Consider the following 24770-nt stretch of genomic DNA (forward strand, 5'->3'; position numbering starts at 1 on the left):
GCCTCGCCCGGGAAATGCAGGGAGGAAGTGGGGAGGGGAGGACGGGGGCAAAAGGACAGTGAGCAGACCTCACTAGGCAGGACTGGGGTGGCCACTGAAGTCAGAGCCCCTCCCCGGTAGTGGAGCTGTGGGAAACCCAGAGTGTTAAAAATGGCAAAGGAGCTGGTCAGATGGGGGAGGCGATGGGAGTTTATTTGGGGGCGAGTTTCACTTGAAGCACGGGCTGGATCTCTCCAGGAGCGGTCACCAAGGGCAGCTGGAGAAACCCACCCAGAGGCCCCCAAAGGATGGGCCAGTCTGCGGGCACAGGTCAGAGGCTGACCTGGTGGAAGCAGGGTGGTTACCCAGGGTTTGAGGAGAGATGAGTAGGTTTGGGAGACACCCCCAGTTAGGAAGAGGTCAAGAGGAAGGTCGGTGAGGGAACCCAGGGAGTGGAATGTCCTGGAGGGAAAGGGGAGGAAGCGTCTTCAGAGCACCCACTGTCCCGCTGGCCCTGTACCTACTTTGTCTTCTTCAGTCCCAGTCTCTCCTCTGGGAGTAAGAATGTGATAGAGAGGTCCGCCGGGCTGCCTGCTGTGTACCTTTAGGCAAGTCTCTTAACCCAATGGAACTTTCTGGAATGATGGCAATGTTCTGTGTCTTGCCATCCAGTACAGTCGCCATTAGCTACACGTAGCCGTTGAGTCTGTGAAACGGGGCTCGTGTGACTGAGGAGCTTAATTTTTAATTTAATTTAGATTAACTTAAAGGTAAATAGTCCCATGTGGCTAGAAGCTACCATATTGGATAGCGCACCTATAACCTCCCCAACTCAGTTTCTTGGTACGTGCAGTGGAGATAATCCTACCATCTCCCTCTCAGGGTTGCTGTGAGGACCACATGAGTTCATATATGTCATTAGAACAGGGCCCGGCAGTGTTAGCTACTGGTTCCCCCCCCCACCCCATTTTACAATGAAGGGGAAGCTCAGAGAGAGAAAGTCACTTGCCCAGGACTGCACAGCTGGCGGGAGGGGCCCTGGGAATGGAGCCTCACCAGTCCGACTCATGCTCTCCCACACCACACGCCCTAAGCGGAAGTCAGGGTGGATTGAGTTGAGCCATGAGATGTCTGCAGGGACCATTTCCACACCAGGGCCCAGCCCCCACGGCAAGTGCAGCAGGGAGTCGAGGGGTCTGTGGATTTGGTGATGAGGGGCTTGGGGGACCTTAAAGAAAGCAGCTTCAGACCAGAGTCTGAAAGCAGAAACAGGACTACACAGGGCTCAGGGAGAAGCACGGAGAGAGGCAATCGGGCTAATAGCTCAGAAGACCCGGCTCAAGAAACTGGTTGGCAAGGGAGAAGAGACAGAGAAGTCGGTGGGTCCAAAGAGATGGAGGGGGCTGGGAGGGTTTCACAGCAGGTGGGTGTAACTGTTCCAGGTAGGAGGTCTCTGGAGCCCAGCCCGGCTTCTGCACAGGCAGGCGAACTCCCTCCTTTTGAAGCCCAGGGGCTGCTCCTGATTCTCCCTCCCGCGCCCCCCTCCCCAACCCTTTCCTCTTCCTGCCTTACCTGCCTGCCCCAACTTGGGCAGCCATGGCCCCCTCCTGTCCCCGTTCTCCATTCCTGTCCTCGTCACCAGCTCCGGGGTGTGTGGGGAGGTCTCCCACATGTATCTCCACACGCCAGTGGGCGGGCGAGAAGGAGCAGAGAAGAGAAACGCTGAGCCGCGGTGACAGGAATGACATTTTGACTTGAAAATTGCCAGAGAAGAAGTGGCAGAGGCTGTGTGGGCACGGGCGGGGCCCAGGCACTTTCCGGGGTGACCTTTCCAGGCTGAGAGGTGGCTGGGGCGGGGGGAGGCTGGGAAATCTCAGGGGGACAGCCTCTGCCCCCAGGTCGGCTCTGGCTCCTGGCCACCCCTCCGTGTTGGCAGGGCAGGCTGCCAGGACGGGGCCAGCAGGCATGGCATGGGGAGTGGGCAGGGACGCTGGATTGGAGCCCGGCGGGGTAAGCCAGTTGGGCACTTTTCGTTTGCAAAGCAGGCTCGGTGGATTCACACTGGGAGAGCCGAAAGTGTCTTAGAGATTGTCTAAGCCAGGGGCCTCACTTTCACTGCCTTTAATGCCAGTGAAAGCTGTGGAAACTCTCTCTAAGACATATCTATTCATTAGTTTGTTCCCAAAAAAAACATTTAGTGAACGCTTACTCAGTGCCAGGCACTGGTCTGGGCACCAGAGATACACCAGTGATCAAGGAAGACCAAACCCTTGCCTTTACGGAGCTTGCATTTTAGTGACAAAGCATAAAGTAAATAAGGAGAAACATAGACTATGTCAAAAGATAACAGGTAAAGTAGAAAAAAAGCATGGGAGGGGACTGGGGGGGATGTCAGGGTCAGGGGACCAGGGGTTATAAATTTTATATCAGGGCAGGTGCTTTTATCAGACGGGTGACATTTGAGTAAAGACCTGAAGGAAGTGAGGAGATGAGCCATGAACATGGAAATCTGGGGAGACAATGCTCCAGGCAGGGGAACATCAAACATATGAAAGTCACCCACCCAAGTTCACCCCGATTTCAGGGGTTCACAAACCCCTAAATCCCATCCACAGATCCTTCCATGGATTTCAGATGAAGAACATCTGACAGCAGCCAGCTCCCTGAGTTTACAGGGGAGGGATCGGCTTGCTCAAGGTCACAGAGGCTGGCTTGCTCAAGGTCACACAGAGCGGTGGGGGAGGGGGGCAGAACCCATTATCTCCTGACACTCCCCACCTGCTGCTGGGAATCCTCTCTCAAGTGTCACCAAGAAATGACCATCTATGGGGCGCCTGGGTGGCTCAGTTGGTTATGCGTCTGCCTTCAGCTCAGGTCATGATCCCGGGATCTTGGGACTGAGCCCCACTTTGGGCTCCCTGCTCAGCGGGGAGTCTGCTTCTCCCTCTGCCCCTCCCCCTGCTTGTGCACACGCGTGCTCTCTCTCTCTGTCTCAAATAAATAAATAAAATCTTTAAAAAAAAATGGCCATAGTTAGTGCCTGGATGCTGCTAGTGACAGGCAGCTCATCACCTCATGCAGCTCTGGCTTCCACTGCCTGGCAAGTGCAGAGATTAATCGTTTGGCCCCTCTGTTGACCTGGATTCTGCCTCCCTGGGTTCAGGCCTGACACCTTCCGTCTCTCCTTCACCAGGTTCACCATCTGCCACAAGACCGAGGTCATGAAGAACACCCTAAACCCAGTCTGGCAAACCTTCTCCATTCCTGTGAGAGCGCTCTGCAATGGGGACTATGACCGGTGAGATGAGAACCTGTCCCTCCCGGGTGTTAGGTGCGGGCTGTCCCTGGGCAGTATGGCAGAGCCCCCTGGAGCAGTGCTGTCCCTGCCCCTCGCCCCCCTGGGCAGTGTCTGCCTCCTTCTCCTGACAGGCCTGCCTCCCCACCCTGCCCTGCCACTGTCCCCCTGATCTGGCAGCCCTCCCCTGGCGGGGACCTCCCCAGGCTGGGGGAATGGGATGCCGGGGAGCCCTGGTGGGTGTTGGGTGTCCCGGCCTGGAGCTCCGCAGCCTTTCTCTTCATGATTTCCAGTGGAGGGGCAGGCGGAGACAGGATGGGGGCTCTAGATGCAGGCAGAGGTGGCCACACCAACCCCAGCTCCTAGCAGATGGACCCTGGGGAGTCAGGATCCCAAGATAAATGGGGGGAGAGGGGCGGAGTACAGAAAATTCAGGAAACTTTTTTCATGTGCTGCACCCTGCTCTGATTACATGTCGGCTCTCACCATTGTTGTTTGAGTGTAGGTTGTTGGGTGTAGATACGGGGGACCTGGTTTCTAACCCTGGCTCTGTGACCAAAAAGCGCTGTCAACCTGGGCAAGCTTTGACCTGTCTGAGCCTCAGTTTCCTTATCTGTAAAATGGGTTTTAAACGTCCGCCTACCTTCAAGGGTTGCTTAGAAGCTCACATGACACAACCTACACAAGAAAGCCCTGGTGTGCATAAAATACCAAATCCCGCATTTTGTCCACAAACGTTGATTGACTTCCTACCATGTGCCGGGCACTGTGCTAGCTCCCGGGAAATCAGCAGGAAACCAAACACACAGTCTTCACCCTTCACCCAACCTTGTGGAGTTGACATTCTCATGGGGGAAGCAGACATTAATCCGATAATCACACAGAGAAACGTATAATTACATGTTGTGCTGAGTGCCGGGGAGTGGGGGGCACGTAAAATGGGTGCTGTATGATGGCGTCAGTCTGTGTGAAGTCACGAGAACCTGGCCTGCTTTCCCGGGGATCGCTGTTGCCGGCGGATGAGCTGCCAGTCGGGAAGGGACATACTAGGGCTCCCCGGGGAAGCCTTGAGCAAGCTGGGCCTGCTCACAGTGGCTCCTGACTGGGTACGTGTGGCGCAGTGGAGTGGGAATGACAGAGCGGATGGCCTTCAGACACCCCTGTCTCCCTCCAGGAAACCCTCAGGCCACCCTATTAGGTTGCTGATCCAGGAGATGAGGTGGCTCCTTTTCCTGCCTCTTAGCGGGCACTGATCTGCCCGTCTGTTCCACAGGCGGTCACTGACCACCTACTATGTGCGCGACGCCTCGCCTGCAGTTGTGTGGCGTTCAAGGGAATGTAGCCGCGTTTCCATCTCTAGGGAGCCTCTAGTCTGACCACAGAGAGCTCAGATGTGCACACATCTGCATTTTAGATAGCTAAATAATTGTGCAAAATGAGACTGGAGACAAAAATAGGCATTCCAGCCAAACGAAGCCCGGTTACATGTCTGGCCGGGTCCTGGGGCTTCCGGGGGCCTGTGGAGGGGAGGACAGTCTGGCTGGAGCAGTACCGTGTGAAGGAGGCTTGGGGAAGGCTGGGAGGTGCTGGGGGGTATTGGTTGCTGGAAGAATGATTGGGATAGCGAGAGGCGACAGGAACAGAGGGGAAATTCGAGACTGGGGGATGGGAGAGTGTAGCAGTTCAAGTCTCACGGGGTGGGAGGAATTGGGATCTGTGGCCCCACTACCCAGAGGTTGTTGGGGGTCCAGCTGACCCCCGACAACACTGCACCCTGAGAATCCAGCCTTGTCAGGGACAGTGAGGAAGGCAGCCGGGCTCAGAGGCCTGGGCTCACTGTTCAACCACCAGTGGAAGTGAGGGTACAGCTGGTGGGGAACACCTCCAGAGGCCCCCATTCACCCCCTCGCAGGCTGAGCCCCAGACTGGTTTCCCTCCAGCATGGCCAGGCAGCTCAGGCCCTTCTCCACAGCCAGGAACAGATTGACCGTGACGTGACTGACAGTGGTGTTAATGGAGGGGGCCAGGCATGTCACGCGGCCCCTCTACCACTGAGCTCTAGGGTGACCTATGTACCCAACAGCCACTTGGGAGGAGCAAGCGTCCGGGAGGCCCTCTCAGGGCAGCAGAGGGACGGGTTTGTGCAGGAAAACGAAGCCACTTTTCCTCTCCCCCCGAGGTACCTCTTGAAGCTCACAAACACATTCAGTTTAATCCAGCAGCCGTGTCTTCCAAGCCAGCCTGGCACCGGGCACCATGTTGGGTCTGTGGGCATAGTGAACATCAGATCCGAGCCTCCCTGTTAGGTTGCTCCCAGGCCAGAGTGGGAGACAGACAGGTAAGAATAAGAATAAGAAGAAGAAGAGGAAGAAGAAGAGGAAGAAGAAGAATAGTAGCAAAGGGTCCTGTAGCACTCCTGTGGTGATTTATGTATATGAACTAATTTCATTCTCCCAACAATTAGTGTTTCCCCTGAAACGTGCTAATACTACGCACATTTTACAGGTAAAGAAACTGAGGCCCAAAGAGGTTAAGTGGCTCACGTATGATCTTACTGCCAGTCAATTGTAGAACCAGGATTTGGAGCCAGGCAGGCTGGCTAGAGAATTTGTATTCGTGACCCTCATGCTCTGCGGCCTCCAAATGGCCAAGACCTGTGTGAGTGGGGCCCGTTTGGCGGGGGGCTTGCCCAGGGACTCGGGGCAGGTCTGCTTTGAGCCTGGAGGTGAAGACGCAAAGGCCTTGCCATCAGTCTAGATCTGGGGGTGAAAGGGACGTAGAGGTCATTTGTGTTTGGAGCTGGGGTTGAGAGACAGAAATGGAAGGGAGCCAGAGTGGGCTGTGGGACAGGCATGGTGGTGCTCTGCCGAGGGGAGAGGACAGAGAGCTGGCAGAGGTGAGGTGCCCGAGGCCCTGCACAGGTCGGGAGCTGGAGAGAGACGCGGAGATGGTCGGAGAGCTGGGAGGGAACTTGGAGAAGGCAGCTGGGGGCAGAGGCCTGGGCTCAGGGGAGAATCCAAACAGAAGTATCAACTCCTACCGTGAAGAAGAGGGCTGGGAGGGTGAGAAGCAGGGAGCTGTGAAGAAGGACAGTTTACTTGGAATGATGGGGGTGGAAACCAGTTAAGATTACCAAGTCTTTCGGACATGGATCAAATTGTGCCCTAATTGGTTTGAATACATTATTTTATTTTGCGAATTGAAGTTTCACAGCAACCCTAGAAGTTGGGTCCTAGTGACATGCCCATTTCACAGACGGGGAAACAGAGGACTGGAGCTTCTGTATCTTGCCAAAGCAAGGAGAAGGTACATGCCCCTTCTCCGGAAGTTGCCTTCCCCAGAGGCAGAGGTCCCCCCTGCCTTTGCTGTGTCTCCAGTCCAAACCCGAGCGAGCCAGCTGAGCAGAGCTGGAGTCAGAGGAGCTGATGTCAAGATCAGAGCCAGGCCAGCCGTCCCGTGGGGTGAAGTGGGTGATGACAAGAAGCACTTCCCCAGCGTTTCCTGAAGCCCCTCTACTCTGCCCTTGAACATTCTGTAACTTGAGGGTTTATTCCCCCTTGAGCCAGATGCTCCTGGTCGGACTGCTCTCCCTCACTCACACCTTAATGTTGAATGAGTGGATTGGAAGAGAGTAAGTTGTCCTGGGTCCTCCCCTGAAGAGGGGACAGGATCCCCTAGGACTGGGGGCTCTCACATCCCAGGAGCTTCACACTTTTGAGGGCCTGCTGGAGAAGGGAAATACTTCTCCCTTGAACCCCACCATGTGCTGAGTCCTGGGAGGGGGCCCAGCCACTTCGTATGACCACCTGACACATGCAGAAGCAGCTGAACGCAGACTGAGGAGGGAAAGCCTCTGCAGTATGGCTGGGCTTGCATGGGGCCCCGCCATCCAGTGTCACTGCCCGCCCCCCAGTGAGGCCCGACACCCCTCTTCTTCCCTGAAGCCTCTAGGACTGTTGGGCTGACTCGGTCAGTTTAGGGCCAACCCCTGGGGACCTGTCAGCCCTGGAGAGGCTCATTAGGAGGCAGACGTGCAGCTCTGCTCCGAGGAGACTATAGATAGAGCTGTGGGTGTGCGGGTGTGCCGAGAGGGAAGCCTGCGGGCTCTGCCGGCGTCCCTCAGCCCTGCTGGCCTGCTGAGGCTCACACAGACCCAGCTCCATCACCGCAGCCCCAGGCGTCCAGAGACCCACAGGACCCTGGCTCCCGGCCCCAGGCCTGGCTTCCCAGCCGAGGCCCTGTGTGATGTGGGGAAAGCCACACACACACTCCGGGCTTCCCTTTGTGATTTTGTGGAAGGAGCGAGTTGTTACTGCATGGTAGCTTCACCAAGTCGTGAGATCTCAGGCAGGGGATGGGTATTTAATAGTATTTATATTACCTACTATATGCCAGGCACTGTTCTAGAAGCTGAAGATACAGCGGGGAACAAAACAACCCAAACTCCCTGGTCTCGTGGAGCTGACATTTTCATGGTGAATAGCAATTGTGTGGAAGACAGGGGCTTGGATGAAAGGCTGGAGTGTTTTAGATGGAACAGAACGTGTCCAATATTGGTGTGAATGACATGTGAATGATGTAGTTGACTTCTCACAACAACGCCAAAGTGGGTGCGATTATCCCATTTTACAGAGGGGTAAACAGAGTCCCTGGGGGGGGGGAGGCCAGTTACACAGGGCTACAAGGTACCCGCAGCCTTCTCTGGCCCCCTCACTGCCTCCCAGATTAGGGGCTCTGTGTTCTGAGCCTTTAATGCCAAATAAGATGTTCATCTTGTGGGCAGCAGAGGCCCATTGTGCCACACCCAGGAGCCCCTCCTCTAGGGTCCCATCCCCAAAAGTCACAGTTGGTCTGATGTGAGCCTTCATTAGGCCTGTGCCAAGGGGTTGTTCCTACAGCCCACAGGGGCACAGAGCTGTCCCTAGAGTAGTCGGAGCTGTGTCTGGCTTCTGCCGCTGCCTGGCCCTGGCTCTGGGCACCGTTTCCCTCACCTCCTCCCTGAGTGCTGGAGGCTGCTGCGCCGGAGCTGATCTGACCCCCAAGCTGCAGCTGTCCCTGGAGCCTCTGCTGCGGCCGGGCTGAGTTTGCACAGGAATCTCACACCCAGGGGTCTCAACCTCAGCTGCAAGTTAAAATTCCCCAGGGAGCTTTTAATAGTCCCCCTGCCCAGGCTGTACCCCAGAACAACTGATGCTGAACCTCCGGGGTGAGGCGCTGGCGTCAGGATTGCTAACACGCGCCAGGGGATCCAGTGTGCAACCAGGGTGGAAACCCAGCACTCTCCTCTAGAGAAGGTCGGTGGCTCTGGCCGAGCATTCCAATCAGCCGGGGGACTTGCCAAAACTACCCGAGCCTGAGTACTACCCAGCCCAGCTAAATCAGGCCCTCGGGCACTGGGATTAAAAAAACCAAAACAAAACAAAACTCCTTAGTGATTTTTGGGGTATCCAAGGCTGTGGCGGTAACTGGGGTCCTCCTACAGCCTCTGAGCATGTGGCTGTCACTGATCCAGTTGCCTGAGGGGCTGGTGTTGGTGGTCTCAGGAGAGGCACTCCTTGCTGCGGTCCCTGAAAGTCCCCTGCAGAGCTGCACGGCTCTGGGAAGGACTGGGGGACTTTGGCATTGTGGGGCGGGGTCCTGGCTCCTACCCTTGCCAGCTCTGTGACCCTGGGTGCATCTGTTAGGGCTCAGCTTCCCCATCTGAAAATGAACATGCACAGCAGAGCCGCTTAGGAAGCCTTTAAACTAGATCCTGGGGCCCTGCCCAGAGCCGCCAGGAACTGGACCTGGGGCTGTGTATGTCTGAAAAACTCCCTGGTGATTGGCCAGGTGGCCAGGCTTGGATGCCATGGAGGTCACCTCCAGCCGTGTCATTCCAGGAATTGGAAGTCGCGGAGCCCAGGTACCCAGGCAGGAGTGTCCCTGATTTAAGTAAATTTCCTATGAAAAGCAATCCAAGTGTGGCCGAATGCCAAAGCGGAGAGGAGGAGGCCTTTTACGGAGACCCACCTGTGTGCCAGGTGGGCTCCGCGACTCGGCTTTGGAGCTGTTCGGCAAAGCCGCTATTATCCCTCCTTGAAAAAGATGGTCTGTGGCTCAGAGAGGTTCAGTGACCTCTCCAGGTCCCACAGCATCTGCATGCCAGCCTCTTTCTTCTCTTTCCAGATCACCAGCCCACCTTCAGGGGCTTAGATTTTTTTCTTTCACCACAATTCACTTCAGAGAAACACGGTGTCTTGTTTTTCACAAGAATTTAGAGGATTCCTTGAAATGACGGGCTTCCATGCCTGCCCCCATTTAACAGTGCGGTCACAAAAATCCCGGCTGGTGCACGGCCTCCCAGACGTTCCTTCCTGGGGAACAGTGGGTGTCCGGTGGCGGACCGACCCGCACCCCTCCCGGAGGCCCGGGGAAGGCTCATCTGCGGGGAGACAGCGCCTCCTGCTGGGGGCCGCGCCACCCCGAGGCCGACTCGTCGCACACCCGCAAAGACGGGCCGCAGCCCCGGGCGAGACGATCTGCGACTAGATTCCCGGCCCAGGCGGCTGCCTCTGCGAGCCCCGTTTAGGCCTGACGGCTGGAGACCCCGGCTGCCCACGCCTCTGGCGCCTCCCGGGACCCTGAGCCTGCAGGGGGACCCTGGCAGCTCCCCTTTCCCTGGGCCTCCCTGGAGGACCACTGGCACCAAGGGTTAACCCGCAGCCCTCCACCTCCCTCCTCCCACCTCTGGTCGGCTAGCCTGTTGCCATGGAAACGGGCTAAAAATAAAATGGGCTCTCAAAGCCCAGCCCCATGCACAGGAGTCAAAACAAACTAATTAAAGCAGCCAGGCTAAAATGTGAAGATAATTACACCCTCACTCAGGAGCCAGTCGTGGCAATGGAAAAGCTCAGCAGGCCATCCCTGACTCAGGGGGGCCCTGGGCCCCTCCCTGCTGGGCCGGGCTGGGCTGGTCCCCCACCGCTCAGACTCCTCCGACTGGGGTCCCACCAGCACGCAGTCTTGTTACCCCTCCCCAGGAGAGCCCAGCCTGCTCTGGCCTGAGGTCCCACACTCCCACTGCGGTGCCCCCACCCTTGATAAATCCACACTATGGTTTCATCCTGGGACCTGCGTCCCATCTGGGGTGGCCAAGGAGAAGGTGGGATGAACTGAAATCTGAGGCTGTTTTTCCACATCCTCCCTGAAACTCAGGGAAGTCGCTACACAGCTTTCGGGATGCCTCTGTCCCTAAGACCTTTGCTAAAAGGCCTCAAGATCGTTCCTTTGTCTCTTGGGCTGCTGCATCTCCACCGAGGGCCCTGGAGCCTGGTGGGTGTGTCTGCACGCGCTTCTGGCCCAGGAGCATGGGAAGGGCCTGGTCTCAGGGCCACGCAGGTGCCGGGGCAAGCCCACCCCACCACGGGCCCTTTGCCTTGCAGGACCATCAAGGTGGAGGTGTATGACTGGGATCGGGATGGCAGGTAAGCAGGCAGGAGGGCAGAAGGTGAGCAGGGATGAGGGCAGCCCCAAGGGGTGGTTGGGCCCTGCCCTCACATGGGGAGAGCCATGCCCATGGCACCTCTGGGGGTGAGGGGGCCTGGGTTTTCCAGGGGTGGGGGCCTGCTGCCCCAGTGGCTTGTCCCTGCCCAGCTTCACTGAGGCACCAGAGGCTCTCTGTCCTGCATGACATGGTTCCAGGGGTCTCTTTTCCTCGAATAGCTGCCTAGCAGCCAGCCCAGTGCCTAAAACCTCGCCACATTTGGGAGAATTAGGATTTTCTGAAATGTGCCTATTTGAACGTACAAATACGAGTGACCCCCTGAGCATTCATTCCTGTTCTCCGTGTGAGGCTAAGCACTGTGGGGTCACCGAGGTGCAGAAGACAAGCTCAGCCCTCAGAGACTCCCCCTAGTCTAGTGGGGAGGCCCTTGGGGTATCAAAGGAACGTTTTCGCAGGGAACAGGCCCTGAGGGAGTGGGCTATGGGAAGGGTAAGCTTTGACGCACATGAATGGTCCCTGGAGCCAGTACGTGAGTCGGGCCAAGCCTGGCAGGTAGGAGGGCACTTCTCACTCGGGTTGTGGGAGGCCAGTACCCTCCCTGTCTGCGAATGTAAGTGCCCCCACGGAGCAGTGTCACTGGGAATTCATAGATGAGGACAAGAATGGGCCTCTCCTGGCTCTAGTCCAGAAACCTCACTGGCTCCCGCTTGTCTGTTGGACCACACCCAATATGTCATCCTGACTTTTGGGACTCCCTCCATTCTGTGGCACTAATAGGGGTGTTGCAAGGGGGCTTTCAGCCCCATAATCTCCATCTGTACCTCTCAAGTCTGTGATGCGGATACAGGGTGCTGTAAAGGGAAAAAACTGGGGACAGCCACCAGTCATAGGGTCATCAAGGAGCTCGTAGTTTGAGTGCTGAGAGCTATAAATATGTAGTCAAAATCCAGAGTGGGCTCCAGGCAGGGCCAGGCCCTGGGGACATCTCCCGGGCCTCACTCTCCAGCTGCTCCGGGGGCCCCCCAGGCTGCCTCTTCCCGGGGCCAGGACAGCGAAAGGCAGCCAGCCGTGGGGGAGACAGGGGTTCACCTGTGGAGAGGTTTTGCTCCCCTTAATGTGAACACACACTGTGGGGGCAGAGTCCCAGAAGGCGTGGCCACTGCAGAAAACCTCCAGCTACCTCAATGGACATGACACAGACGGTCTTTTCAAAGACCGTTATTGGAAAAATGACACATAGAAAAAGAGGAGTTTAATGAAGGCTTTTAAGCCTATCATCTGAATTTAACAAGCGTTACGTGTTGCCACATTTGCCCTATCTGTTTTGCTGATGTAGTTTAAATTACAGACATCAAGGTATTTCTACCTCTAAATATCTCATTGAGAACATCTAAAAAAATAAGGACATTTTCCTACAGAACCTCGAATGCCATTATCACACCTGACATGTTGAACAATAATTCTTGAATACCATCTAATATTCATTTCATATTTAAATTTCCCCGGTCGTCCCCGAAAGCCCCAACACTGTTGGTTTTGTTCAAACAAGACTCCAAGTAGAAGTGGGTCCCCTTCTCTGGGGCCCGGCTCTTTGCTAGGTGACCGCTGGCTTTCCTGTTCCGCGGGGGACACTGGACTCTTCCCAGAGACCCAGCCTCTCTGCCGGCGTGCGCCCTGGAGCCGAGGCCCCAGGCAGAATCGGGAGCCAGGGGAAGGGACGTGAGAGGTGGGGAGACGGGCAGAGGCAGTGCGCGGCCCGGGCCACACCATCTCACAGAGACCTTCTCTTGCAGCCACGACTTCATTGGAGAATTCACCACCAGCTACCGGGAGCTGGCCCGCGGGCAGAGCCAGTTCAACATCTACGAGGTGAGGCGGACACCCGAAGTCTGGGGTTTGCTCTGATCATGCCTAACTCCCAGCCGCTGAGGACTACCGTGGGCCATGGGCTGGGCTGGGGGTTTTGCATGTTCTCCTGGGAGGTGGCTCTTATAGTCCCATTCTACAGTAAAGGAGCCTGAGTCTCAGAGAATTGAGGGAATTTGCCCAAAGACACATGGTTCAGTAAGTGGCAGAATCAAGAGGCAAACAGTGTCGGCTTGCCTGGCTCCTGAAATCATTGAGTTCTAGTGCCCCCACAAAGCGCTCTTCTAACAAGATGGGCGAGGAGAGGTGTCAGTGGGGCAGAAGGTGGGGGAGATCCAAGGTCCTGAGCTCAAGGTGGCCCTCTGCCTTCAATCAGAACAATTTCAGGGCCTGATGAGTATCTTACTGTTTCTGGAAGGGAAGAATCAGAGGAACAGGAATCAGGATGCCTCCATCTGGATCTGGAGAACCTGGACAAGGCCCCCAATCTTTCTGGGAGATAATAGTGTTTGCCCTCCAAGGACAATGTCTTCCGCTGAGCCTTTGCTTGTTTGTGCTCGCCCTCCTGGAATGCCCTCCCAGCTTCCAAATTTAGCTTGAGTTCCAGCTCCTCTGGTGGCCTTCCCAGCACTCTGGTCTCATGCTTTCTCCCTCGTGTGAGCTTCATGGACAGCACAGTCTGTGCTAGACCCACTTAACCGCAGATACTTCTTTTTTTTTTTTTAAGATTTTATTTATTTATTTGAGATAGAGAGTGAGAGAGAGCATGAGAGGGGTGGGGGGGAGGAGCAGAGGGAAAAGGAGAGCAGGCTCTCAACTGAGCAGGGAGCCCGATGATGATGATACGGGGCTCAATCCCAGGACCCTGGGATCATGACCTGAGCCGAAGGCAGATGCTCAACCTACTGAGCCACCCAGGTGCCCCAACCACAGATACTTCTAACCCTAATAACTGCTTGGGTTCATACCCTACCTCTACCATACTGGCCACGTGATGTGGGCTAAGTTCCTGAACCACTCTGTGCCAGGCACAATGAGAATTAAAGAAGTCACTAGAACAGTGCCTGGCCCCTAGTGAACGTCACTGCTGTCTTCCAGTATCATCTGTTGAGTGCCAGTGTGCCAGGAGATTTCCATCTCACAGCAGCCCTACAGATGGGCTCTCTCCTCACAGGAACAACCCGCTCAGCTAGTGACGTTGAAGATCAGGCTTCGACTCCCATCACCGAGTCTGAACCGCTCCACACTCTCCCTCCCTCACCCTGGGTCTCTGTTCTGAGTGGGCAGGTCTCGAGTTCCGGCTAGATGGAAGCTCCCTAAGGGCAGGCTGGGGGACAGCCCTTCCTGGGCCCTCCCTTCACGTGGGCCTGGGCAGCGAGGGGCACCCGGTAGGTGCTTATGATCCAGGCACGTACTGAATTCAGTTGAACAAGGCCATTGTGAAGATGGAGCGTGGGTGCATTTCTTTGAAAGGGCTCTGATCCTCACAGTTAATTGCTTTGTTTTCTGCATCAGCAAAGGGAAAGTCTGTCTTCGTTCCCCCACCCCGGCGGAGGGAAGCAGGCTCCATCCTTCTCCGGCTGCCTTTAAGGAGATTTTTAGGGAAGGCAAGGGAAGGGATTACATCTCTTGGAGTTTGGCTTTTAAGAGTGCTTGACAGGCTCAGAAGAGGCCATGAGCTCTCAAGCGAAAAGCAGAAAAGGTTGGATTGACTCATTTTCTCCATCGGAAACACCCTTGGGTAGAGAAGGAATTAAACCCTGGCAGTCCCAGGGGGGCCGGCCTTGCCCTGTGGGCAGTGTCACTGGAAGGCCTTTCTAGAGTCCAGCTGCCTGAAGAGAGAACAGGCTTCTGCCAGGAAAGACCATCTTGGGCCCTGGCGTCACCCTGGGTGTCTGACTCGGATGTCCAACTGTCTGCTGGCCCCTGCTCAGACTCAGCCCTCCCACACTGAAGGCATTGGTTGAAGCCTCCCCACAGCTATCCCCTCTCCCTGGCCAGCCGGCTCCATCTCCTGGGCCGCCATCATGGCGGCCTGGGGAGTCATCCTTGACGCCTCCTGCCCCTCACCCCACATCCACTCCACAACTGAACTCCCACTCCTCCTCCTACCCACAGACTCTGACATTTTGTTCCTTTCACTCCCATCCACCCCCACCGCCACCCTCCCCGCTGTGTGGGGGGCTTTGCAACTGCACCCCTAACAGCCTTCCCGCCTCCTTCCATCCCCACTCGGTAATCCAAGGCCTCCTCCGAAATGGTAATCTGATCGCATGGCCTCTCTGCTTAACCTTTGGTTGGGCATCCCACCCACTGCCTGGCCGGGGTTTACACAGAGGGGCAGGGAGGAGATTCAGAATGACGCCCCCACCCCAGCTGAGATACTACAGGGCCTTTTACCTACAAGGTGGAGTCCAAGCTCCTCCACACGGGCACCATGCCCCAGCAACCTACAGCCTGTGTGCAACCAGTGGGTGTGTGTAAGTAGACCCACACCTCCCACCCCTAGGAGGCCCCTGGGGTCTTGCCCTTGCCCCTTCCCTCTGTTCACCGTGACTTGCAGCCCCATTTCACCCTCTGAGGCTCTCTGAACCTCCCTGCTGGCTCAGCCTCTGTGCTTGACTCCACGGTTCTCCCCTGGGGCCCCCTTTGCTCTTCACTTGGTTGGGCCTGTGGATCCTTGGGGACTCCCTTTGGGTATGATTTCTCCTCCAGGAAGCCTTCTCTGCTTGCACACTCAGTCCACCCGCAAAGTCTGAGGGAAATACCTCTCCTCAGTGCTCCCTCCCTGCCTCCCCCACCCTCCTGGCTATTATTACCTGTTTGTCATACTTCCCACCCCCTTAAAGACCATGAGGCCCGTAAGGGTGGGGGTGGCGTCTCACTCACTATTGTACTCCCAAAGCCAGCACAGCTCCTGGCCCCTGGGAGCCACTCAGTGGCTGGCTTGCACAGGAGGGCCGACCCCAGACCTGCCCTGGGGGCCTTAGGGCTCCTGGGGGTGTGAGGCCAGGAAGAGGAGAAGGCTGAGAATTCCAGCCTGGGAGCTGGGAAGTTCCTGGCCTGGCCTCCAGGGGGCAACAGTGCCCCACATGGACCATCAGGGTGCGGTCCCTGCGGGCTGGAGAGGCTCGCTGGTGGGGGTGGGGTTGTGTGCTAGGAGTGCTCGAAACCTCAGAATAAACAGGGCATTTCTTCAGTGCCCACTTCACATGAGGATCTGAGGACAAAACATGGCTTTAATACTCAAACAGTTATAATTAGAGAGTGGAAATGTGGAATACAGGCTAATTTAAAGGTAACACAGAAGACTTCAAAGAAATGCACTTATGGCCAGGTCTTTGGGCGACACCCAGACCCCCAGGAGTCCATGTTTGTTCTCCTCAGCTGGGAGGGCTACTAGGGAATAAAAGTTTGAGATGTGTTCAGATCTCAAAGTTCCACACCCTCATGGGACAGATTGGGACACTGAGGCACCGTGCGGCATTGGAACTTTCCATGAAGGTGTCTGTGAACACCACATCATCTGTGTGGCTTTCGTGTCTGTGGGGGCTCTGAGATTGTTCTGGGCTTCTCTCCCTAGGTTCACAATTTCCACCTGCAGAGCTCGCCAGCCCTCCCCACGTGAACTTCCCACCTGGGACCCCAAATCCAGCTCTTCCTTCTGTGTCTACCTGGTCACCCCTGACCCCTTTCCCTCCTGCCCCCTCAGGCCCGCCCTGGGCCCGAGATCTGTAGTCACTTCTTGACAATGCTGTTTTGCTATAGCTCAGTACCTGTTCCAACAACCCCCAGGCCCTCATTACCTCTCACCTTGCTGGACTCGTGGGGGTGGTAGTAGTGGTAGTAATAAAAATTAATAGCGGCTGACATGTAACATAGTATTCACTACATTCCAGACCACGTCCTAAACGCTTTACTTGTATTGACCTATTGAATCCCCATACCTTTCTATAAGGTAGGTACTTCTTATTCCAATTTTATAGATGAGGAAACTGAGGCACAGGGAGGTCAAGTAATTTGCCTAGGGTCACACAGCCATTGGGTGGCAGAACCGGGCAGGTAGACATGCCCCTGATATCTCTCCTTCTCCCTCATGCTCATTTCTGTCGGGGCCCAGCATCCTAGAGCCTGCTGTGATCATGGCCCCCTCCCAGCTTAGAGGTCATCAGAGTTCCCTGCTGGCCACTGGGTGATGTTCAGACATTTAACTTGGCACTCTAGGCTCTCTTCCAGCCAGCCCAGTTTGCTCTTTCACCCTGTGGTTCTGCCGTCCAGTTCTGTAGCCGTCCCCCCTCCCCCAGACTATCTCCTCCAACTGGAATGCCCTCCCTCCAGCTCCCCATGCCCAAACCCTTCCTGCCCTCAGCACCTGCCTTCAGCGCCACCTGTCCTGGGGGGCCTTCGCTGATGCTCGGCCAGGAATGGTCCTTCCTTCCTCCAACTCCTTTCACGTTTCTGGCTCCCCTTTTTTGGTGCCTCTTGTCCTCTGTCTCCTGAGGACAAATCTTTCTCCAACTGGAGTGAAGATTGTAGAAGAGAGGAACTGATGTCTCCCACTCCCACCCCATAAATATTTGTGAAGGAATGTGTTTGTATTTGTTACCAAGGTGACACCCAGGTAGGCAGCACTGACCTCGGGGCAGGAACCTGGTTTCTAATTTTGTCACTACACAGAGCACCTCGTGACCTTGGGCAAATCACTTCTGTCCCTGGGCCTTAGTTTCCTGATCTCCAGGAATGGGTATCAACACTCGTTCAGACAGAAGAGGCCTCTGCTGAAGACAAACCTGGCCATCCCTGCGAGCAAAAGAACAGGGGGTGGGGGGAGGGAAGGGCCGTGAGTTCACCAGACACGTGGAGGGGACAGAGCGGGTGTGGAAATCAACCCGCTTGCTTCCTTTGATGGGGGATGAGGGCAAGGTCGGGCCTGACCTTCTCCCGCGGAAACAGAAGAGCCGTGAGGCTTCCGGCCAGTGCAGATGCAGCCCATGTGAAAGCCCCCTGGAGGGCTCACGGGGAAGGTGCTCCCCCTCACTGGGCCCCCTGGCTTCTCAGTCTCCAAGCTACCCACATCTTGGACTCGAAGATTCTTTGTGGGGGTGGGGGGTGCTGCCCAGGGCATGGCCTGATGTTCAGCAGCGTCCCTGGCCTCTGTCTTCTCCCCCAGTCATGACAACCAAAGTGTCTCCAAACATGGCCGAATATCGGAGTGGGGGGGTGCGGGCAGTGGAGACCACTGAGTTAAGCCCACCCACAAGTGATTTTTTAGCATCTGCTAAATAGGCCTGTGATATATTCTCCAATGACAGGTCTGGTTTGGAACGAAAGCTTTCACATGAGGAACAGTTAAGGAAATTCTAACTAGACTGTAGTTGGGGGGAGGTGGAAAGGGGAGCCCCAAAGGCCCCAGGGCAGCCCTAGGGCTGGATCTCCAAGGAGGAGCAGGGAGGATGGGAATTGGTGGAGGGTGGAGGGGAAGGCATTCGGGGTGAGGGAAGCAGCCTGAGCCGACATACAAGGGCAGGCACAGACAGGGCCCCTTTGCGACATGGAGCCTCCTTTGGCTGCATTGGGTGGAGGGCGTGTTTGGGGGTGCAGTGGGGAAGAAGGTTAAATAAATATTATTCCTGGTGTGTTTGGTCGTGGAACCGGGTCTAATCAGGAAGCCCACTTGCATAAATCTAAATGCCAGTCTCTCACAAAACCTCCCGGACCCTCCTCCCCTGGACCCCCAGTCTTCACACCCCACATTCTGCTTGCTAGGGCTGGAGCCATACCCACGGGCCGTTAGAAGCTCTAGGAGCCCACCCCTGACTGCTTAGAGATGCTTCTCACCTGGTACCTTTTTTTCTCCTGCAGGTGGTAAACCCGAAAAAGAAAATGAAGAAAAAGAAATACGTGAATTCTGGCACCGTGAGTAGCCACGCCCCTCTCTGCAGCCAGGTGTAAACATTCTGAGGCCTGAGCTAGGTCCGCCGCCAGGAGTCGTGTGTGTGTGTGTGTGTGTGTGTGTGTGTGTGTGTGTGTGTGTCTGTGTGGGCTCCTGCGGGGTGTGGCAACCAGACCTGGAGAGTTGGGGGTGGAGATGGGTGGGGCGGATGGAGCAACAGCCCCGGGGGGTGGGGGGTGGCCAGTGTAGACAGTAGACGGGAGACGGGCCACACCACAGGCGCTGTGATACAGAATGAGAAATCCCAGAGAGAAACTCCCGTGGGGACTTCCTGCAGAAAGGGAGAGGAAGAGGAATAGTGTGCATTGGGCCCTTAACTCTGGGGAACTCCCCACTGAGGTGCTTTTCACAGGTTGTTTTCTTGAGAGGCAGACATTATCATCCCCTCGTCATAAAAGAGGAAAACCAAGGCTGCCAGCAGGGAAGTGACTCACCCAAGGTCACAGAGCCAGAGAGGCACAACCAAGGTCACAGAGCTAGAGATGGCAGTCAGCACTACAGTTAAACTGAGAGCTGGCAGCCGGCGATGCCCCTGTTTGCCGCGATGATCCTAGGATTACACGAGCCCCGTGGCTTCTGGGGGGCTGATCTTCAGGACATTCATGCATTTATACAACAAACCTTTCCTGAGTGCTACCGTGTTCTAGGCATGAGGGATACAGCTGGGAACAAGAGAGACCCAAATCTCTGCCTTCCTGGTACTTATATTTTAGTGGGGGAGACAGAAAACAAATATATGTGCATACATGTACCTGTATTTGTCAGGTGGTTATGTTTGCTGTGGGAAAAAAAGTATAAGAAGGTAAAGGGTTAGGGAATGCCAGAGACAAAACTACTATTTTATATTAAGTAAGCAAGGAAAAGCTCTTCTCCGAGAAGGTGATGTTTGAGCAGAGATTCGAAGAAGGTAAGGGAGCAAGTATTGAGGATATTAGGGAAAGAGAATTCTAGCTGTAGGGATCAACAGGTGCAAAGGCCCTGAGGTGGAGCCCACAGTGCATTTCTCGAACAAGCCAGCATCTTTGCCCTGCAAATATATTCAGCGTTGTACCCTTCCTGTCCCTCCCTACTGTAGAGGTCCGTAGCCCCGTCAGCTAATGCAGCCACACTTAGTCGTTAGATTTAAGCAAACTGCAACTCCAGACCTAGAAGAGGTCCTAGTCAGGGAGCTCTGGGATTCCTCTGAGGAACCTTATTTTCTCCATCTGTAAAATGGGGTAATAAATCATCCCTACCCTGCTTACTGCACTGGCTGGCTGTGACAGAGAGCTCGAGAGGCCTTCCAGTAAACTGCAAAGTACTCTGCTCATTCAAAGGAGACGAATTGTAACAGCTTCCCAGTCAGGCTTGGAGTAATATTTGCTTCCTCCAAAGCCGCAGTGTCTCTCAGTGGGAATGTTGTCAGCATTTTGGACAGGATCATTCTTCATGTCCCGGGACTTTCCTGTGCATTGCGGGGTGCTTAGCACCCCTGGCCTCAGCCCTGGCTACCGTGGTGCCGCAGTCACTGGCAGACCCCTGAAACTTTCCCACCCGTTCCCCTGCCCCTAGGGGAGGCAGCACCTTGCCCAGCTGAGAAAGCTTGGATGTACAGCTAAAAAAAAAAGTTGGAAACGACTGATCTCCTTCAGTATTCTTAGAGATAAGGAAACAGGCCCAGAGAGGGGACATGATTTGATGATTTGTCTCGGGTCAGTCTTCACCATAAGAAATCAGTCAGGGCCCAGGATGCTTTTTTTTTTTTTTTTTTTTAGATTTATTTATTTGAGAGAGAGAGAGAATCTCAAACAGACTCCCCGCAGAGCGTGGAGCCCGACACGGGGCTTGATCTCATGACCCAGAGATCATGACCTGAGCTGAAATCAAGAGTTGGACACTTAACTGACTGCACCACCCAGGATGTTTATTAAAATGCATATACCCAGTCCAGTTCCCTGGGGTTCCATTTTAGGAGGCCCAGGCTGGGGCCCAGGCAGCTGTGTTTAGTGCTTCTCATACCTTACTTACTATGTGCAGAATCTTCTGGGGATCTTGTTAAAATGCCGAGAATCTGCATGTCTGCATTTCTAACCAGCATCGGGGTGATGCTGCTGCTGCTGGTCCAGGGGCCACACTTTGAGCAGCAAGTGGCTGAATCCATATGGTCAGGCAAGTTAGGGAATTACTTCATCCCAAGGCCTTGGGGGGGGGGGTGGTAGGTGGGGAGTGGGGTTCCAACCCCAACTGCAGGTTAGACTCATGTGAGGAGCTAAAAAAGGGTCCAAGGCCAGAGGCCTACCCCCAAAACTGATGTAACTGGTTTGGGGTCCTCACCCAGGCTGCAAGAGGTTTTCAGAGCTCCCCAGGGAGTCTGGCGGGCATCGGTCAGGGTAGAGGCCACTGCCATAGTCCACTCCTAGTGAAAGGAAGCTTTGTCCATCCAGGCGCCTAACACCCTATCCACAGCAGGTAGGGTCTCCAGGGCCCAGCACAGCACCCACAGACCCTCCTGTTATTTGGGCTGATGTCAAGCAGAGGCCCTCCCTGGCCTACCCAGAGAGTTGGTAAAGATAGCAGAGCCTGCACCAGTAGGAGGTTCCCCAAATTCTAGGGTAGAGTTCTCTGACACAGGAAGAAGATCCCCTGCCCCAACCTTGCCTCCTTTAATTGGTTTTGGCAGCCGGGCTTTCACCTACTTGTCTCCGCGATCCTAAATCATTATTGTAATGAGCCGCCAGGTAGCTGCCTGTCTAGGCACAGTCAATGCCAAAGCCGTCACGGGGCAGAGGTCAAAAGGCGTCTGCTCTGGAGAGGGGGCCGCAGGTTGGTTACCTCCCGGGCAGGAACAGGCTGCTTATGGGGGTCTTGGGTCTGAGAAGGTAGAGATCAAGAGACATCCGAGGGGTGAGTTGGGACAGCGAGGTTGAAGATCTAAGCGCAGACCAAAGGGGCATGTTTTAGGATGGATCTTTAGCGGGACAGGGAGCTTGTCAGCACTGGCGTGTTGGTAGGCCTGTGTTGGGAAGACCCCCTCGCCTTCCATACTCCATGCTGGTATCCACTTAGGGGAAACCTGTGCTCTGGGTTTGAGCCCCGGTGCTCCAGGAACAGCGACTGGGCCCTGCCGGGATGCAGGTGGGGATCAAGGTCAAAAAGGCAGGCTCTGGAGTCAGACCCGAGTTCGCTTCTCACTTGGCCAGGTCCCGGCAGTGTCCTTGGGCACATTGCATCACCTCTTTGAACCTCAGTTTCCTTGGCTAGAAAATGGGATAATAGCTGTGCTTCATAGGGTTGTGGGTACCGTATGCAGTGGAGTAGGCAAACCTGGCGGGTGCTACGTTCCCCCTCACTTTCAGCAAACCATATCCCCGCAGCTCTGAGCTCTGTACTGACCAAGCTCCCTCTTGTTTTCAAGGTCACGCTGCTTTCCTTTGCTGTGGAGTCCGAGTGCACATTTCTTGACTACATCAAAGGAGGGTGAGAAGAGATCCAGCCCAGTTTCTTTGGCTTCAGGGAGAGGGAAGGGGCCCCACATATGGGCATGAGCAGCTCTGGCCTCTTTGAGGCCCTGGACATAGCCTGTGAGCCCTGAGCAAACTCCTGTTTCTGGCCTCGGACAACTCACCCAGAGCCCTGCATGCCCCTGGATCCTGAGTGGCTACAGAGGGTCCTCCTGAGCCATGGAGGCCAGCCTGGGTCCTGTCAGGTCCCCTTGCAGGGATGGGACCCCGAGGTGGCACGGACTCCGTGACAAAGAGAACCAAGGGCCTAGGGAGACGGAAAGAGCTCTGGACTAGGAATGAGAGGCCTAGGCTCTAGGCGCTTCTTAGCCATGAATTTGCTGGATTACTTTGGGCAGGTCACTTTCCCTCCCTGAGCATCAGTTTCCTTCTCTATACACACAGAGGTTGGAGTGAATTCTAATGGCCCTTCCTTCTCTGAGCTTCTGATGCCTGGTCTGTCGGGGGTGGGGACAGTGATTAACCTGCCCAATGGCATCAGGGACCTCTAAGGGGCAGGAGGCACTGGGGGATGAGCCATCAGATGGTCCCACAGCCAACAGGTGGTCAAATATGAGCTTAAGGAGCAGAAAGAACCAGAGGGGTTGGCATCCAGGCAAGGCAGGCAGGAGAACCTGCGGGCTCCAGCCAACAGCTCATGGAAAGAGAACCTGACTCCGAGGTGAGGTTAGTATGCTCCCTCCCAGAACAGGGGCCAGGTCAGGGTGTGGGGAGCCGAGAGCCCACAGGTGCAGGCAGGTGAGTGACTACACCTGTCTGGAAAGAAGACAGGCAGGGCAGGTGCCAAAGGCTCATCCCAGCCAAGTGGACATTTGGCTGCCAGCTTCTCCAGGGCAGAGGGAAAAGTCAGGCCCTGGGAAGCCACACGTACTCTCCCATGACACCACGCCCTGCTGCCTTGAAACTGGTTTCAAGGTTGCAAGCTCTCCTACCCGCTGAGCACACACCTCCCTGCAGTCGCCCGGAGGCCCCCGCTGCCTCTACCTGCCCCTCCTCTGAGCCCACTCCAGACCCTGCCCCTGCTCCCTTCCCCCATCAAAACTGCCCTGTTCCCCAGCTCATGAAGCACCCTGCATTCACATTCTAGAGCACCTGCTAATTTTCAAACAATCCGCACCCTATTTATCCTTCCTCTTGGCACAGCGCCCCTCATTTGCAGAACATAGTGGGCAGGGCGCGGATGATGATCTCCATTTTACAGAACTTGCTGGTGGCCGCACGCCCAGCCCGTGGCCGGCCTCCTCCGGGCCCCGCGTGCGGCATTTCTTCCGTAGTACTGAGTAATCCGGGCCCTGCCTGCCTCACAGCTCCCAGGTGGGCTGTGACGCAGGCAGGCCGAGCCGAGTAGAAGGGCTGGGTGCTGTGATGTCTCACGGAGAAGGAGCCCTCAGAGGCGGGCCTTCTGCGCAGAGCTGGGCCCGCAAGCACCGGGCAGGGTAGCCCGCTGGTGCCAGCCGTGGCCTCCCCCCGCCCCCCACGCCTGCTTGTCCTCGCCAGAGACCTGAGTGAGGGAGCCGGCTCCAGGGAGTGAGAGCTCGCTCAGGCCTGCGTGTCCAGACAGGCAGCTGATGGAGGCCTTGGTCTCGGGATCCTCTCCTCCCTGGCTTCCCTCCCCTGCCCACCTGGCCCCGGAGGTGCAGGCGGCCACCTCGGCTCCGGCCTCAGGACAGAGATGGGGCTGGGTGCTCAGCAGCCGTTCTGCCCTGCTCTGCCCTGAGGCAGGAGGGGCGAGCCTGCAGGGAGTAGCTGTCCCACAAAAGAACCTGCTTTCGAGCCCCTTCCTACCCCAAGTCATTTCAGAACCCAGAGCAGGGGGAGACCAGTTATGGAGTAAGGCTTGCCTCTTCCTTCACCCTGATTCGGAAAAGCCTGGCCGGTGGTGTCCCTCAGTTGTGGTCCCATAGGCCAGAACCACCCTCCCGATGGTGGCCCTGGGAGCAGAGCTCTTTCCCTATGGAGAAGACATGATCTCTCTATTCCCCAGTGAGAGATGACAACAAACAGCGGTTGAATAGAGTAGGTCAACCGCTGTAACAAATAATCCTGTGACCTCAAGGCTTAATACGAACAAAGGCTTATTTTTCATTCATGGCGTGGCAGGGATGGGTGGGGAGAAGCTCCACACAGTCAGTTAGGGACCCAGGCTCTTGCCATCTTGTTTCTCTGTCTCCCTCAGAGGTTGGAGTCCGCTGGATGCTCTGCCCCCAGGCAGCAGACAAAGGGAAAGAGCGTGGGCCGGACCGTCTCTGGCCAGCAGACCCTACCTTGGGTCTCCTGCTCACCATGTCCTTCACCCTTTCTAGGGGCAATGGTTCCATGAGTAGCAGCTCATCTGTGGTCAGGTGGAGAGAGGGCTGTGGCTGATCTTACATCATGCCAACTCAGAACCACCAGAACAGAGTGTCCCCACAGTGTGATCTTAGAACCCCCTCCTCAGAATCCATCTCTGGATGAGGGCAGGGAATGTCTGTTGAAGAAGCAGATTCTGGGGCCCCATCTTAGACCGACTGAACTGGCATCCTTGGGAGTGGGGTCCTGGGATCTTCTTTTTAAACAAGCTCCCCCTAGTGACTCTCTGGTCACTGCAGAATGGGGACCACAAGACTAGACTTTATCAGGGGCTCCTGTCTTGTCAGCTTTGTTCTGTCAGTATCTAGCACAGAACTAGAGCAGCAAACCCTCAGAATGCTTCAA

At 55.8% G+C, this 24770-nt stretch overlaps 1 protein-coding gene across 2 annotated transcripts in view; it reads left to right on the forward strand.

Moving 5' to 3' along the window:
- The window catches only part of CPNE5 (copine 5), an 86768-nt gene that overhangs the window by 55288 nt on the left and 6710 nt on the right, over positions 1–24770 (forward strand). For both annotated transcript variants that reach the window (XM_044917427.1, XM_021684609.1), the window contains 5 exons: positions 3173–3277; positions 10696–10737; positions 12551–12626; positions 18486–18539; positions 21971–22032. In XM_044917427.1, coding sequence (XP_044773362.1) covers positions 3173–3277; positions 10696–10737; positions 12551–12626; positions 18486–18539; positions 21971–22032 — 339 coding nt within the window. The remainder of the gene's footprint in view (positions 1–3172; positions 3278–10695; positions 10738–12550; positions 12627–18485; positions 18540–21970; positions 22033–24770) is intronic.

The sequence above is a fragment of the Neomonachus schauinslandi genome, chromosome 8 (assembly GCF_002201575.2).
Source record: "Neomonachus schauinslandi chromosome 8, ASM220157v2, whole genome shotgun sequence".
Taxonomy (NCBI): domain Eukaryota; kingdom Metazoa; phylum Chordata; class Mammalia; order Carnivora; family Phocidae; genus Neomonachus; species Neomonachus schauinslandi.